At 38.5% G+C, this 15691-nt stretch overlaps 1 protein-coding gene across 1 annotated transcript in view; it reads left to right on the top strand.

Annotated features, from left to right (window-relative positions):
- The window catches only part of TMEM65 (transmembrane protein 65), a 35445-nt gene extending 22650 nt beyond the window's left edge, over nt 1–12795 (top strand). The window contains exons 2-7 of the mRNA XM_086608816.1: nt 1367–1411; nt 3577–3644; nt 4919–4973; nt 6184–6226; nt 7577–7682; nt 9236–12795. Of these exons, the coding sequence (XP_086464942.1) occupies nt 1367–1411; nt 3577–3644; nt 4919–4973; nt 6184–6226; nt 7577–7682; nt 9236–9331 (413 nt within the window). The 3' untranslated portion in view covers nt 9332–12795. The remainder of the gene's footprint in view (nt 1–1366; nt 1412–3576; nt 3645–4918; nt 4974–6183; nt 6227–7576; nt 7683–9235) is intronic.
- The last annotated feature ends 2896 nt before the right edge of the window (nt 12796–15691 follow it).

Here is a 15691-nt window from a genome sequence, read left to right as displayed (position 1 = left end):
TGGGGGGGGGTGTGGGAAATACCTGTATGTATTTCTGTAATACTTGGGCTGTGCTTCTCCAACTGGCATGGTGATTACAACCAGTGTTTGTAGAGCTGAGGTAGTTAATCTATTGAGCAGAGGGGACAAGCAGCTCTTCAATCACTGCTAAAGCCTGAAGGTTGTTACAGTTTAAGACCTTAAATTAATGAAATTATTTTGGAAGTCCATGTACTGGTTGGCTGAATACTGGTATTATGTTCTAACCATTTTTTTTCCCCAAACTTAATTTAAGTGAATATTTTAGTTTCTCCTGCAATAGCCTTGAATATAGGGGTGACTTGGATGCAGGGATGCTCACTCTAGTCTGCACAGTTCAGACATGTGCTCAGATAATTCACAGCTTCTGTTTACAGTGTTGCCTTTTCATGTACTTGGCTGCCCCAGGTAAAATTTGAATACTTGAGGTAGCATTGTAGGCTCCTGTAATGTTTTACCATTTTTTATGTTTGTGTGTAGAAATTACCTAACAAAAAGCATGGAACCAACTTGTCAAAAGCTCAGGGTTCATGATACTGTAAGATGTTGGGGCAACTCTTTTCTTCTGCTTTAAAAAGGGGTCTTATGCTCAAAATCTATGTTTTAAAAAAAAAAGAAAAACCCTAAAAAAGTAGCTTGTTTTCTTTCCCTTGCCCCTGTGAAATGGGTAGCTGTTGCTGCTGAGTTTTGTGCATCACCTTAGCTTCTTATATAAGAGTATTCTTGTCAGGCTTAAGAGTGACATCTTGGTCCTTTCAAGCTCTTAATGATTTGATGCCAGAATACCTGAAACATGCACCAAATGACCAAACTTGATCTGCTCATACCGAAGTCAGTGGTCTCTAATGCCATCGTAGTATTTTTCTTTTGTTTTCATATTAGCTATTAAAAAGTGCTTTCTGTCAGAACAGAAGCGATAGGGGGTTTTTTGCAGACCGTCTCTGGAGGAAGGAAGGTTGTCTGCTGCATGCTTAGAAGACCTCTAAAAATGAATAATAAAATGCAATTGTCTTTAGATGTCCTGTTTTTTCTAATTTTAGTGTGTTTTTCTAATTTGCAGTACTAATGATGGCTGTTGGGCTGCTTCTAGTGTATGCTGTTACTTTGCATAATCACTTACACTAGTTTAGTCTTGTAATATCGTTCTAAGACTTTTTGGCTTTTAATATCTTATCTTTTGTAAAAATAATTAAAATGTAGATGCGAAGCATTTTTCTTCAAATTTTAAAGCTGTTACATAATGTAACTGCATTTTTGCCTGCTCGTAATTTGATAATCGCTTTATAATACAATAAACTGAATTTGTGATGAACTAGCTAACTTTCTCATTTCATTTTGACTTCTCTAGAGAAGTTGGAGGTTGCACCACCATCTCCAGGACAACTGAAACATGGTAAAAGAAGAATGTTTGTTGAATGTTGCTCAGTATTTGTGCAGTCTGTCTTTGAATTGCTTCATCTTTCTCCTACAAGTGCTGGTCTGTCCTCATCCCTGTCGGATGGAGTAACAGAAAACCGAAGCACGCACTGACAGTGGCCCTGCTGCCTTTATTTCGTAACACCTCAGCTGCAGAATGGGCACCTCTTAGTGAAAGTAGGACAGGAGGCCCAGATGAGAGCACGCTGTTCAAAGCCGGCAGCAAACGTCGTTTTTCCTAAGCCAAGGGATGTTGCTGCGGTACCTTACGGAGGTTTTTGTGTTTAAAACTATGGACTTGCTGCTTGTCGCATGTGTTTTAAATGGACCGACAAGTGGGACAAGATTTATCTTCTTTATAATATTATGGTCATTCAAATTCTGATTCAGTTTACAAATCAGTGCATTTTTGTGGTTTTATACTCTCTCAGTGAGCAAATGTATTTAGTTGAACACTTTCCTATTCTAGATTTCTACACTTATTTCTCTTTGTTTTGTTTGGTTTTGTTTTTTTTTTTCTTGGTCTCTGGGGTTCTGTTTACTCCATGGATTCCAAAATTCTGTCAATTTTGGTAAGAATTTGAGCCCACTTTGTAGCTCCAGAGTTTGCTGCACGTGTTTTGTAAATCCTGGGTGTATCTGTGTGCTTTTTGGTTATTTATGTTTTTGGGGGTTTTGTCCTGTGGTAGTTTAAAAACCAATAATTTGGAAAATTTCATATATTCTGTCCTTTAGTCTTGTACATTTAAGAAGGTATGTGTGTTCTTACAAAATCATTACAGAAGTCCAAATGTGTTCTAGTACCTGAGCATGAAAGATCTCTTGTGTGGCTTTGTTTTTTATATGATCATGGATTCATGCTGTCTGCGAGAAGTAAATCCAAAAGGGACTTATACTGGTTTCTTTTCACATGACTGTGAGGTTCATGCACTCTTCCTTCTTCCCTCTTCATATGTTTGAATATTTAAGTTTATAAAATGTAAGAATTATTGTTCCCATCTGGAGTGGGGAAAAACCCTAAATAGCTGATGCATTTTAAATGTTAAAAAAAGTGAAAAGGACTAACTTTCAAGCTCTATTTTTAGTCAAGTAGTCTGTCCTCGATGCTGTGTTTAATCTTACGATGCTTGAAGCACCTTGAGACTCAGCTGGAGGCAATGCTGTGCAAATCCAATCAGAAGCTCCATCAGAAGCTTACAAGCTAAAACTTGAGAGCAAAAATGGAACAGGACAATATAAAATATTTTCAAATAGGATTTACCAGGAGTTTCAGGAATGAAAAGAAAAAAGGTGAAACTTGATTTCTTAATACATTGAGCAGCTTGGATTGAGTAGTGCAATTATTAATGCCGTATGACACACTGGTTAAAACCATCTTAGCTTTTGCAGATGTAGCTGAAGGAGTTTTGATGAGAGCTGCCTGTCTTCAGGCAATACGCCTAAAATACGGATTTTTAGGACTGTGCAAAGAAGATGGAACTCTTGCACAAGAATAGAGAGGGACTTGCAGAGAAAAGGGCTGTATTTCAAGCAAGAGAAGAATGCAGAGAATCTGGTGAGACAGTTTGGCAATCTTCAGTGATACTGCGACATCAGTTGGAAGGACTGTAAATAGTATCAAAGTTTGTATAGTTTTAAATATTTCTCTTATGCGCTAGTAGGTATAATTGGCTTTCATCCAAAATTGTACAAGTATTCACAGAGAATAAGTTGGTTTAACTGGTTCATAGAATCATATAATGGTTTGAGTTGGAAGGAACCTTAAAGATGACCTAGTTCCAACCCCCCTGCCATGGGCAGGGAAACCCTCCACTACACCAGGTTGCCCAAAGCCTCATGCAACCTGGCCTTGAACACTTCCGGGGATGGGGCATCCACAGCTTCTCTGGGAAAACTGTTCGAGTGCTTCACCACCACCTTGGTTCTTCGCGAGCCATTAGTAACACCTTATGTGTAGCAAAGGGTTTTATCAAACCTGACAGAAATAAAAAGATCATCAGTAGAAGTAGTAGGAAGGGGATTTTGTGTATATTGTTTTTGTTTCTCTTAAAGACAGTATTAGACTGACATTTCAGTTGTTCATGTGAACTAGTGAACTCTCTTACAAACATTTATTTTCTCTTTGTTACTTATTTCTTTTAGTGTTCTTCCACAATGCATTACCTTTTGTAGGGTTTGGATTTCTGGATAACGCAATTATGATTGCTGCGGTAAGTTAATTATTTAATTACTTGATCAAGTCAGCGTGATTCATATTGTTCAAGTAGTAAATGAGAGCTTCAGGAAGACTCTGTTCCCTCTGTATCAACTCACTAATTTCTATTTTAATTTTTTTTTTTCAAAGAAGGTGTCCATGCTCTATTGAACCTTTGCAGAATGCAAAGGAATGGTGTTCCTTCTGAAGGCCAGTATTGTAACTAATTTTATTGAATTGAAAGAGGCATGGGGTTTTTTTCTCCTAATTTGTGCTGCAAGACAGATTTATGATATGTAGGCAGTATATTTTTTTGTACCAACTGACGATAATGTGATTGTAATGTGTTGATGAATAGGTCTTTGGGGCTTTTACTAATGCGTTTCTTTGTTCTGAGTGATGCAGGCAGTGTTACTGCTGATGCTGGTTTGTACTGATGTAGACTGGCATTTCTGAGTAACTCTTAAAACGTTTTCCTGCTCATTTGGAAGATAAAATGGGCTAGTGGAAGAGGAAAATGGCTAAAGGCCAAAGATACTGTTGCTTGTGTAGTATTATCATTGACAGTGTGATCTTAATTATGGGATAATTCAGGTGGAAACAGACCACAGGACCCACTAGGTCTCTAGTCTTGCTCCTGCTCAGGAGCTCAGGGTCTCTAGTCTAACCTCCTGCTCAAAGCAGGGTCAGCTGTAAGGTTGTTCATGATTTTATTCTGCAGTTACTGAAAAGCTTCAAGGGTAGAGACTACACAACCTGCCTGGACAACCTGTTCCAATGCTTGACTGTCCTCACAGTGCAAAACATTTTCTTACAACTAGAACGTGTCTTGTTTTGATTTCATGCCTGTTGTCTCTCATCCTTGAGGCACTCACTGCTCTTTCATCATGCACTTCAGTGTGACTTCATGTTTCTTCAACTGAAAAGGAGCTAAAATACTGTGTTTTGTTTGCTCAGTATTTGTAGAAGTTTCCATTCAGAGCTGTACATTCAGCTAAGAATAACAGTGGGGAAAGTAGTATGCAGAAATTAGGGACTATGATTTTGTCCATTAGGTGGCCATTATGAAACAATATAAAATATTAAAAGAATATCAGAAGTAGGCTCTTGTCTGAGGGGAAAGTAGTATGCCAGGAGGATAGGAGCTGTGCAGATATAGTAGAAGTAATGTCCATTTATCCTTTCAATTTTAACATAAACAAGCAGTAAGCAATGCTTTTGCCAGTTGAATCAATGTAATCTGTTTTAACTCCAAGTCCCTCAAGTAATGAGAAAATTCTTATTTTTCAGGGAACCCAGATAGAATTGTCAATTGGAGTTGTCCTAGGAATTTCAACTATGGCAGGCAAGTAATAGAAATGTACTATGTATAGACTAATATGGCACATACTGTACTGTAGACTGAAAGTGGTCCACAGGGCTGGAAGTGGCTCTTCCTTGGTCTTGCAGCTGCTTTTCCTAATAAAGAAACAAGCTATGATTGAAGCAAGGACATACTCCATTTTCAGAAATGGAATTTCAGTTGAAATGGCTTCTGAAATGCTTGTTGGCTTTAATCTAAAAGTTCAAAACCTGAGTCACTTAGGAAGGTGTATTTGCATTTCTGTAATGGAACTGCTCTAAATTCCCTAGGGTCTGGTATTTATGTGTGTGTGTGTATATATATGTATTTGTAAGTTGCTGTTTGCTTGCAGTGCTAAGTGAAGATCAGTGTTGGTGTCTTTTTACCGTGTTGGCCGGTGTTCTTGGTGGCTTCTCTGCCTCCGTGTGATACCATGGGAAGGCCCAGCAGCCACTCTGCTTCTGCACTGGGCCAAAACTGATAAGCTCTACTCAACAGCTTTGGTGCCTCGGCCGTGTCAAAGGGAAGAAAAACTGCTCATGGATCCACCAACTGCAGATGTAGCGTTGCTCGAAAGCACGCGGATAGCTTAGACGAAAATTTACATGGCAGAACAAAGTAATCATTTGGAAATTTGCAGCCCTGCATTGTAATGCAAGACAGTCAGAAACAAGCTTATCTCAGTCAGGTCTGTTGTATTTTAAGTGTGTAACTTTATTCAGTCATACGTACAGAATTTATTCCTAAACTGACACAGGTCATAGATATGTGGAAATGTTTATCAAAGCTACGTACATGACAGCTCCTTTCCAGTGCTCCTGGGACTCTTCAGGCACTGGAATGCCGTGCTTGGTGTCCAGCATTAGCTGTGTGAAACTATGTGTGGCCGTTTTTAACTCGCATTTTTGAAGCTGCTACATTGATTTCCAGCTGACAATGTTGTCTTTTTGTATTTGTCAAGTTTTCTTTGTGTAAGTTGAGAAAAATATTGTGCTTCCTGTTATTCTTAGTCTGCTGCTGTTACTACAAGCTATAATAAGGTCAGAAGAAAAGCTCTAATATAAAAGAAATTGGTTTCTTGTCTTTTATGCAGTATATATGGAGAAGAGTGAGTGTCACTGAGGGGGGAGGAAGGGGACCTGGTTGGTTTTGTTTGTAATTGAAATAATACTTTGCCTTCTTCCTCTCTTCTTTTTCCTCTCCATGCCTCCAGCTGCTGCTTTGGGAAACCTTGTTTCAGATTTAGCTGGACTGGGGTATGTCTGAACTTGTTTTGAGAATGTATTTATTTTTTTCCTATCTTGCAAACACTATTGGTGCTACTGAACTAAAACATATAAGCTGCTGAAATGGCTTTTATTTTTTTCCCTAGTTCTTGAATTTTGCTTTAGTAAATTACATCGTGATTGTAGAAATGTGTTCTGTCTTGTTAAGAAAAAGTTGGAATGTTAGGGGGTTCTTGTCAAGGTTAAAACTGAAGTGCTATAGTTTTGAAAGTCTGCTGTTATTACAGTATTATATATTTTAAGTGATAAAATTGAGATTAGCATTTAACCTGATTCAATGTATTATGTAGGTACTGCATGATTTTAAGGAATTAGTAGAATTTTTGTCACAAAAAAAGTACATTTGTTGAAATTGTGGGCCATGTATTTTTGTGCATATGTCAAGGAGAGGCTGAGCAGAACATCTGAAAGCTTGGCTCTAAAGACAATGAGTTGAAGCTCAAGGTGTGTTAAATGTCTTTCGATAGAAGTTGTAAACCTATGTTCAGATAAAAGAAACTCAATTTGGGTATCTCTATTCCAACACCTTTTCGAGAAAACCACGGAACAGTGGCTATAACTTTCCTCAAGCTGTAGAAACTGGGAGGACATATTGCAGGAGGATTCATTCTGTGCTTGTCTGCTTGTACAGTTCCTGTAAGCACTTGCTCTCTGACGTTGTCAGAGTTGGGGTGCTAAACTAGGGGGTCTTTCCTCTGAACCAGCATGGCTACTGCTGTGAACAGTTTCAAAAAATAAATTTTTTTGTCATATAATATATTGTCGTGATAGAATATTCCTCTTCATATATGCCTGGATTAGAAGCCATTTCCTTCTCCACAGATATAGAAATTTTTCTGTATCTGAAATGTTGCTCATAAGCAACAGATATATTTCTGACATAAGCAGATGCAGCTAACTTTTTTTTTAAGGAAATTTCTGACTTATTGCTGAAAGTAAAGCTGTCTGTTGTGCCTCTTTTTCCCATTTTTTTTCTACAAATATCAAAGCTTATTACTAACTAGTGTGCGAGTGTGGAACATTTCCTCTAGTAAAGGTTATTTACAAGCCGTGCTAAAATACGATAGCGTTCACGCTAGCTGTGTGCAGATGTTTTTTTCTGGAAATACTGCATATTAAATCCGTGGGAAACTTAGTTAACTTACATTGCAAAATGTGACCTTCAGAAGTCTGAACACTTTCCCATATTTACCTCTCAATGGCTTTATCAATATGCTGAAGGAAAAGCTGTTCATTTGAAGTTAAGTGCTTCAAATGTTTCAAAATCCCCACTAGAAGATACTGCCAGATCCAAAATTGTTTGTTCTTTTCCCCTTCCAGTCTTGCAGGTTATGTAGAAGCTTTAGCTTCACGGCTGGGTCTGTCAATCCCTGATCTGACGCCCAAACAAGCTGATATGTGGCAAACGCGTCTCAGTGCACACTTGGTGAGTATCCTACAGGTAGGCACCGTTTGTGTGGGGCTTTTTTGTTTAGTATGTGATAAATCCTTTTCGTCACGTTTGGCATGAAATGCTTAATGGCCACCAACAGTTTGCATATTTCCTGGAAAGGTTGGATTGTGAGCCTATGTTCAGGGAGAATCATGGGACTGGATTGTTTCGGGCTTGGGTGGTTTTTTGTGTGCAGCAAGCCATGAGTGACTAGTAACATGGGTAGTCCCCGCAGTGACTTCTTGTGTGCTGTGCAGGTACCTGGGTTGAACTCTGGCTACTGTGATAAGATTGTTTATTTGAAAATTATGACCCCTTAGTAGTTTACTCCCTATACATTCTTTGTCAAGTGCTTGTTATTCATATACCTGTGCTACTGTGTATTAGTTTCTAATATTCTGTAATTGGCTTGGATATGAAACTAGCTTTCCCCTGGGTAAACTTTTAGCATTTGAGTAATATTCACTGCTCGGGTTTACAGTTACAGGACACTCATCTTGCAGATTCATTTTCAGAGTGATTACTTAATTAACACTTAAACATCTGAAGCAGTCACACTTTGGCAATGAGAGGATTAGTTATTTTGATTAAAGACACAGATTAGAAGAAACTGAGTAAAGAAACATATTTCTTTCACTTTGCCAGAATGAACGTTCATGGGGAAAAAATATCTTTGCAGATTGAAGGGAAGAGAAATAACACTTGCTGAGGAAAAGCTTGGGGGGAGAAGGTGTGCTTTTAGCAGTGATGAAAGCATTTTGCTGGGAAGAATTGGCATGTTGTCAGTGGGCTGCCCTCTAGTCTGTCCAACGTAAGAGTTTTCTCAGTGGAAGCAGAGTTTGTGGCTGTCATTGGACTGCAGTTCATTCACAGTGCTTGTCTGTGAAAAGACTTCTGAGCATCTCAACCTCTGTGCTAGCATTTTCTCGTTTTTACTTGCTGTCTCAAGGTTCTCAATACTAAGCACCTATTGCTGGTGATGTGGTTTGAATGTTGCCTTTCTTATTTTTTCCTTTCCTGTTGACTTTTACATCCAGGTCAATTGAAATGTTTTCCTGTCTTTTTGTTTGTTTGTTTTGTCTTTGTCTTGTGCCTTTGCAAGACATCATGTTTGCAAGGAATTCCTCATTTTTGATTTTGATCACTTTTGATGACTTTGATAATTTGCATAAGCAGATACATTTATAATTGCACCTAAAATGTGGGGGATTTTTTTGTGGTTTGTTTTTTTTTTTTAATTCCCTGTCTTCCTGGCCATCCTACTAATCCTTTGAATCTGTCTCCTGCCTTGCCACCTGTGCAGCTCCTCATGGGTCATTCCCCTCCTCTTTATTTAGAATAGTTTTTTATCAGAACACATGCTGTTTCTAACTGTGTTATACCTGTCTGTCTCTCATAGATTGTATTTCTAGTCTGCATGCTAAGAAAGACATGGCTCTCAACCAAAAGCTAGAACAAAGGGTCTGATTTCCTGGTTGTGTTGGTACTGCACACTAAACAGTAACAACTGATCCGTGAGAAACCTAATTCTTTCCCCCTTTCTCTAGGGTAAAGCTATTGGAGTGACCATTGGCTGCATTTTAGGAATGTTTCCTTTGTTGTTCTTTGGCGATGAGGAAGAAAAACTGGAAGAAAAAAATTAACCTTTTTACAAGACATATACAAATGTAAACTACTGTACCTCAATTATTCAATTATGCTGTCAATATTTAGGAATTAACAGACAGTAAAAAAATGTATAGACTTGGGAACAAAACCTTCAGCATGTCGTTTTATGGAAACACTAATTTATTGTGGCTTTGTTGTGTTCAGTACTTCTTTTTATAAGATATCATCTAACTTTTTATTTAATTGTAAATTTTTGAAGTGTTTTCACTTATGGCAACTGATGTTTACCACTTTCCCCTTTGACCTTATTCTTTAATGGATTATTAAAGTAATAATCCGCCATGGATGACAGTATCACTCTTGAGTTGCATATTGTTTGGATAACAGTTGTAATTGCATGACAAAAATTTCATTGCTGTTCATCAGGTCCTTAAATGCAGATTATTAAGGAGGTCAGCGATGAGTGATTTGAAGTCTCTCACTTTGCAGGATGACTGGTTGCCCCCCTCACCAGCCATCGTTTTGCACTGCCTTTAGATTAGGTATTTCAGCGATCTACAACAGTCTAGTTTGCGTGTTTGTTTTTCCACAATTCTAAGTGTCTCTGAATTGTCTTGAGATGATCATTTTAATACTTTGACAAGGTAAGTGTTTCCAGTGTAGACTCTTTACCAAGTCCATTTTCAAGTGGTGTTTTAACACCACCTGTACTTCCATATTCCTGCCTTTTTTTCCTCCTTCGTAAAAAATATTTTGAGAATTGAGTTGAGATATCCTTAAATTTGTCTTCCTGAGTTTTAAGGGTGGTATTGAAGAATTCAGACCAACTGTTTCAAAACCACAAATAACTTTTTCTGTTATTCTGCTTAAAATAAGGCGTGAATAGTTGTTTGGGTGGACAGGAACCGAGGAACACTTCAGGGCGTGAATGGGTGGTGGCATTGCAAGTTTGTAATGGGTGGTTCAGTTGAAACAAAGTGTACCATCAGTCTGGATTAGAGGACCTGATTTGCAGATTGTAACTTTGTATTTAAGATTAAGCCTTTGCTATATTTTTTTTCTGTGAGACAATAAGTAAAAGAAAACAAGCAACAAGAAAAGGAGACTTGAGGCCTTTTTCCTTTTTTGCCTTTTATTTTTGCAGTCTTACTTGATGTATCATATAGATCTGACAGTGCAGTCGTGTAACTGCTTTTTTTATATGGTCATGAATAAATTGATTGCAACTATTGAATATTCATAATATTTCAGGATCTGACTTGCCAATAGCATAATGCTAAACTGATAACTCTTGATCAGAGGAGTAGGTTTCTTACCTGTTTTAATACCATTTGGAAAAGACTAAAAGATAGGCACAGCCAGGGCACTTTGAAAGTTTTATTGCTGGAATTGTTAGCACTTCTGAAACCTAGAAAGAAATATTTTAAAAACAATTGAAAATTACGTTTCTTGATTACTTTTATTTGCTATAAGAAAAGTCTTACTGTAACATGTATGTTTTACAGAGCTCACTGCTTATCTCTTGGCCATAAATCTGACTTCTCTGTTCTCATTTCTAGAAATCCTTTAACAGCAGTAGTGAGGCTTTGACATCAACCTTTAATGAAGGTGACAGTGTTGTATCTGCTTTTTGAAAAGCAGACTTCGAAAACTTGCAGTGAATAGTTGTGTAGCATGTACTGTGCTTGGTACATTAAACCATGATAATCTGGACCAAACTGTAAAACTGAAAGAAATCTCAGCCAGACAAGAACAGAACACAAATGCAGAAGAGTTCTGACTTGTGTTTTCAAAGTTGGAAGCTTTATTAAAAAACAACAACAAACAAACAATAAAGAAAAACCTCCATGGTAGAAAATTGTGCACTCTTTCCCCAACAGATTGCTGCTGGTGTGCAGTACTTCAGTGATTTTTTTTTTTAAATATATTTTTTTAAGTCATCCACACATTTGTCTTGCCTTAAACTCTTAACATTTCTTCCTCTGCATGTACTTTTGTTTCTGGTATGTTTTATGTTTCTATACAAAGCTGTAAGTATTTCCCACATGTTCGTATTTTAAACTGAAGTACACATTAAAACAATTTTGCGTAGCACTTTTGTGGCTGTTTATAGAGTAGTTCCAACACTGTTTCCCTTTACAATACTGGCATCTTCATTGGAATCTTCTAGAAGTGGCCAAACTTCTGTTCTTTGCTGTCATACCAACTGCACCACTGTTTTCATCACTTTTTTAGAGCTCATGAGAACAATCAGAAGACTGTGTCAGATGTTGTAGTTAATGTTCATTTTATACTGGCCATAGGAGGAGAGACCATGTACTGTTGTTAAATAGCTTGTGCATGTAAATTGAGTATGTTTTGTTGCTATATATCAAACTATTGTACTGCAACCAGTGCTCTTATTGAGAAATAATGCACTAAAATATCTTCAAAGAAATTAATCATGTATCATCTTGTTAAACTCTTTAGCTGACCACAAAAATATGGAGGGCAAGTGACACATGGTAAGAAATCTTGGGTGTTTAAGGCTGTTGTCTGATCTTGTACTCAAGAAGGTGACTTCAGGGGTTTTAGTATTTGACAAACGTGAACATGTGATTGGAGAGGAATAGTGGCTCTACTGGAGGCTGAGAGAAAGTGCTTGTTGGGGCCAAGCTGCCACCCTGAGTACAGCAGGGCTCGCTTGCTTTGCCTACAGGATCCACTCTGGCGTGGATGAGGTACTGCTTCGCGTGCAATGGAAGATCTGTGCCTGATCTGTACCCTGTCTCCTCACAAGGAGGGTGTTTTTTTTCCTGGGGTATATGGATGTAAGTAATCCCTGATGCTCCCATCACACTTTTTAAAACACTTAACTGAGAAGACAGAGCACTAGCAAAACACTCCTCTTTGTTTTCTGTTGTCTTCTCTGTCCTTGATAAGAGTAAGAATAAACGCTATAGGCTTATTCAGAGACTTCAGTATTGCTCCATTTTTTTTAATTCTATCAGTTTGTCCTGTGTTAACAGGAATACTTCATGTTAAAGGGCTGGTAGACCTGAAATTGTGTTTATTTTAAAATGGTGTCTTTTATTGTAACTTAAGATATAAATGTATTTTTGACTGTATGCTATCTCTAGGGACAAAGAACATGTATCAGATAATGTGTTTACCCACATCTTCTCACCAATGTTTTCTCATTCATGTACTTTTACATAAATTATTTGAATTCGACAACATATTTTGTATTGTCTTTAATTAAATTGTCCAACTTTCTGTAAACTTTTGTACTACGGCAAAGCTGTTCTGTGTTTCTTTATTAGACCAGATGCTGGAGGGGAAATGTTAATAATATCCTGTGGGTATTCAGTCTCAGTTAACAAAACAGGAATTTATTAAGTTATAAGCAGGTGGTCCTTTGTCACTGTCATAGGAGATACCACCATGGAGTGGTACTTGTGTCTCTTCATGCTTGAAAGAGTGATTTAAACAATTAAAATGTTTGCATGGTAAATTGGTGGTGTTTAATATTATTCAGAAGTCCACTTGCATTTGAACTTCTGGAATTAAATGAGTTTTTGTATGCAAACTAAGCCTTTTTGAACTTTCCAGGACTTTGGAGCTCTTCACTTTTTTTCACTCCTTTTGTGGATGTCTGTTCTGTGAGTAAAACACCTGTACTGGAAGAAGGATCTCATCTCATTTTGACAACCTGTATAGATTGGCTGTTGTTTTACTCTGTTCTGATTGCATTCTGTAGTAGAACTCTTCATTAATGTTGTTCAGAGAGTCTATCGCACTTCTAGCCAACATGTTTCCCTTTTCTCTGATGTTTTACGTGGTTTCGTAACAAGCTGATGGAGCAGCAATATATAAACTGAAGATGTTAATAAAGCACTGAGGAATTGTCATCCTGCTCTGAGGGTCTTATGCCTCTGGAATTTTTTTTAACCTAAAATATTAAGAAAATGGCTAGGGATACTTCAGGTTGCAGTTAGTGCTCTCGTAATCAAGTTCCTGTTTTAAAGTCTTTAGGTTTTTTTAAGGCTTTTACCCTTATCTCAGTATTCAGGACCCTTAGCATCTAGAGTGTTGCTTCAAAATAGTACTGGGGTGGTAGGACAGAGTTTTGGGCGAGCTTGGAATTTAAAAGGAAGCCAAGATAGATGCAGAAGGTTTTGTTTTGTTTTGGAAGACTACCTTTCCCCAATGAAAACAAACCTCACCCTCTAGAGAGACCTGTGAGCTGCTTCTGCTTGCTCCTCCAGGAGACTGGTCACTAGCATTTGAGCAGGGCAGTCTTTGAGCCTCAGGTGTGTAATTCAGAATAGTGGCCTTGGGTAGCGACAGGGAGCGTGGAGTGCTGATGTAGTAGCTCTCCTCTAAGTAGATGATGCCAAGATAAGACCTCTTGTAGCAGCACGAAGAGAACTGGCAGGAAACCGTTCGAGTTTAACAGTTTTCACGTTAGTAGTGAATTTAAGCAACCTGCTTAAATACTGATGCAGCTATGAATGCCACCGTGCATTCTCACGAGTTGCTCCTTCTGTTCTGTCTTTGGTCTGCGGTGGTCGTTAGAATAATCTGCCACAGTGATGTGATTTTCTTGTGTGTGTGACTTGTACCAAGTCATGTGTGTATAGGTAATGCTGAAGACAGCTGGAAGTGAAGTGTGGCAATATTACCTGTTTTCCTGTATGTGATATCTTTAATGCAGCAGATGCATTGAAGCAAAAGAGGAAATATGTGCACTGGATTGAAGATTTGACCCAGCTGAGTGACCTAACGCAGTTTGTACGCCTTTATTCGTGAGCCATATACATGGCTGTGAAGATCAGTCACAACAGCCTTTGTGATGACACATGCTTAATGCATGCTCAGCAGATAACCCCTGCTCACTGACTTGTCTTCTCTGGATGAATCTGGCTGTAGGAGTTGGAAGGAGTGAACATCTTGGGTTAGAGTCTGGTACTGCTCACTGACTCCAGTCCTAGCAAGAATAACTATTACTCAAATTGTTTTGTGCTGCCTTGACCTAAATTGGCTTGTCAGTATTTGTATTACTTTTCTGAACCACAGCATATATCTTCAGGGATGACCTGCGCATCTAGGAATGGGTGGATGTCAGACTCTCTGAGTTTCTAGTACTATCAAGAGGATTTTTTTCTTGTTGAAACTCCAAATTGTCATCTTAACATTTTGGTTTGGCCCAGGCTGGTTCTGAATTTTACTGTGGCAGAGCTGGACTGAAGAAAGGCTTCCAAAGATAAAAGTATCAGGTATGGCTCAGCTTGCTGGGGGCAGAGCCTTGTGAAGGCTTTAATTTATATCGGATGTTTGGCTACTTTGATAGATGGAAGTTCCCACACTATCAGGTAGCGTCTTCCTTTGATGGCAAGTGCATGATCTGAAAAGAAAGGTCATGTTTCCTCTCTAGGCTCTCCAGTCCTTCTCATGGTAATATCATTAATAGTAGTGTTTTAGGAGTCTGTCCTTTCTGGCCAAAATGGATGCCTCCATACTAAGGTACAGCATTCAGCCAAACCTGTGTGCCTGTGACCATAATAACACCTGACAGTCCGTACTGCTCTGTGTCCTTGAGCTCACGGCTATAGAGTTGCCCTAAAGACTTTTCATTGTGTTCTCCCAGGCTTGCATAGCAAAGGTCCTCTAGATGATAACATAGCTGCAGCTGCGTTGAAAGATTAGGAATGTGTTTTCCAACCTATTCCTGAAGTCAAGTGGACGTTTGCTTCTGACAGTCAAATTTACCTTCTAATTATTTGTGTGCGTATGAGGAGAACCAGTAGGCAGATGTCTTCAGAAAGAAATGTAGTGAACAGTGCACAGATTTTTGAGCTGCCTAATGATTTTTTTTTTACATTTTTCTGTAAGTAAAACATGATCAGCCAGCTTGAGCCTGTTCACAGTGCCAAGTGCAGAAAGTTGCATGAAAAACAAATTTCTATTGAATCTTTTCTTGCTGTGCTGCAATATCTCGTATACTTTTCCCATACCAAAATCTTCATAGAATCATAGAATAGTTAGGGTTGGAAGGGACCTCAAAGATCATCTAGTTCCGCTCCCCCGCCATGGGCAGGGACACCCTCCACAACACCAGATTGCTTTGCATCTTTTGAGAAATAACAGCTGTTAAAAAGAATGGGATTTGAACCTGAAGACCATCATCTGGAAGCTTGGATCTCCCTTTTGTGAGCAGCAGTGCTTATGGGCTCAAGGATGTTCTCAAGATCTGCTTGTGTTCCAGGATCAAGATGGCTCCACCTCCTAATGTTTACTGAAAGTGAACTTAAAGCTGGCTTTTTTTTGGCGACTACCTGTCCCTGTAACAGGGAACCTGAGCCTTGCTACCTATGTGTGACTAAATAACAGTTATTGCTGTGAGAGGTGAGGAG

This window comes from Tauraco erythrolophus, chromosome 3 (assembly GCF_009769465.1).
Source record: "Tauraco erythrolophus isolate bTauEry1 chromosome 3, bTauEry1.pri, whole genome shotgun sequence".
Classification (NCBI taxonomy): Eukaryota; Metazoa; Chordata; class Aves; order Musophagiformes; family Musophagidae; genus Tauraco; species Tauraco erythrolophus.
Note: the sequence above shows the minus strand (reverse complement) of the source record. Positions and strands in the feature narration are given on the sequence as shown.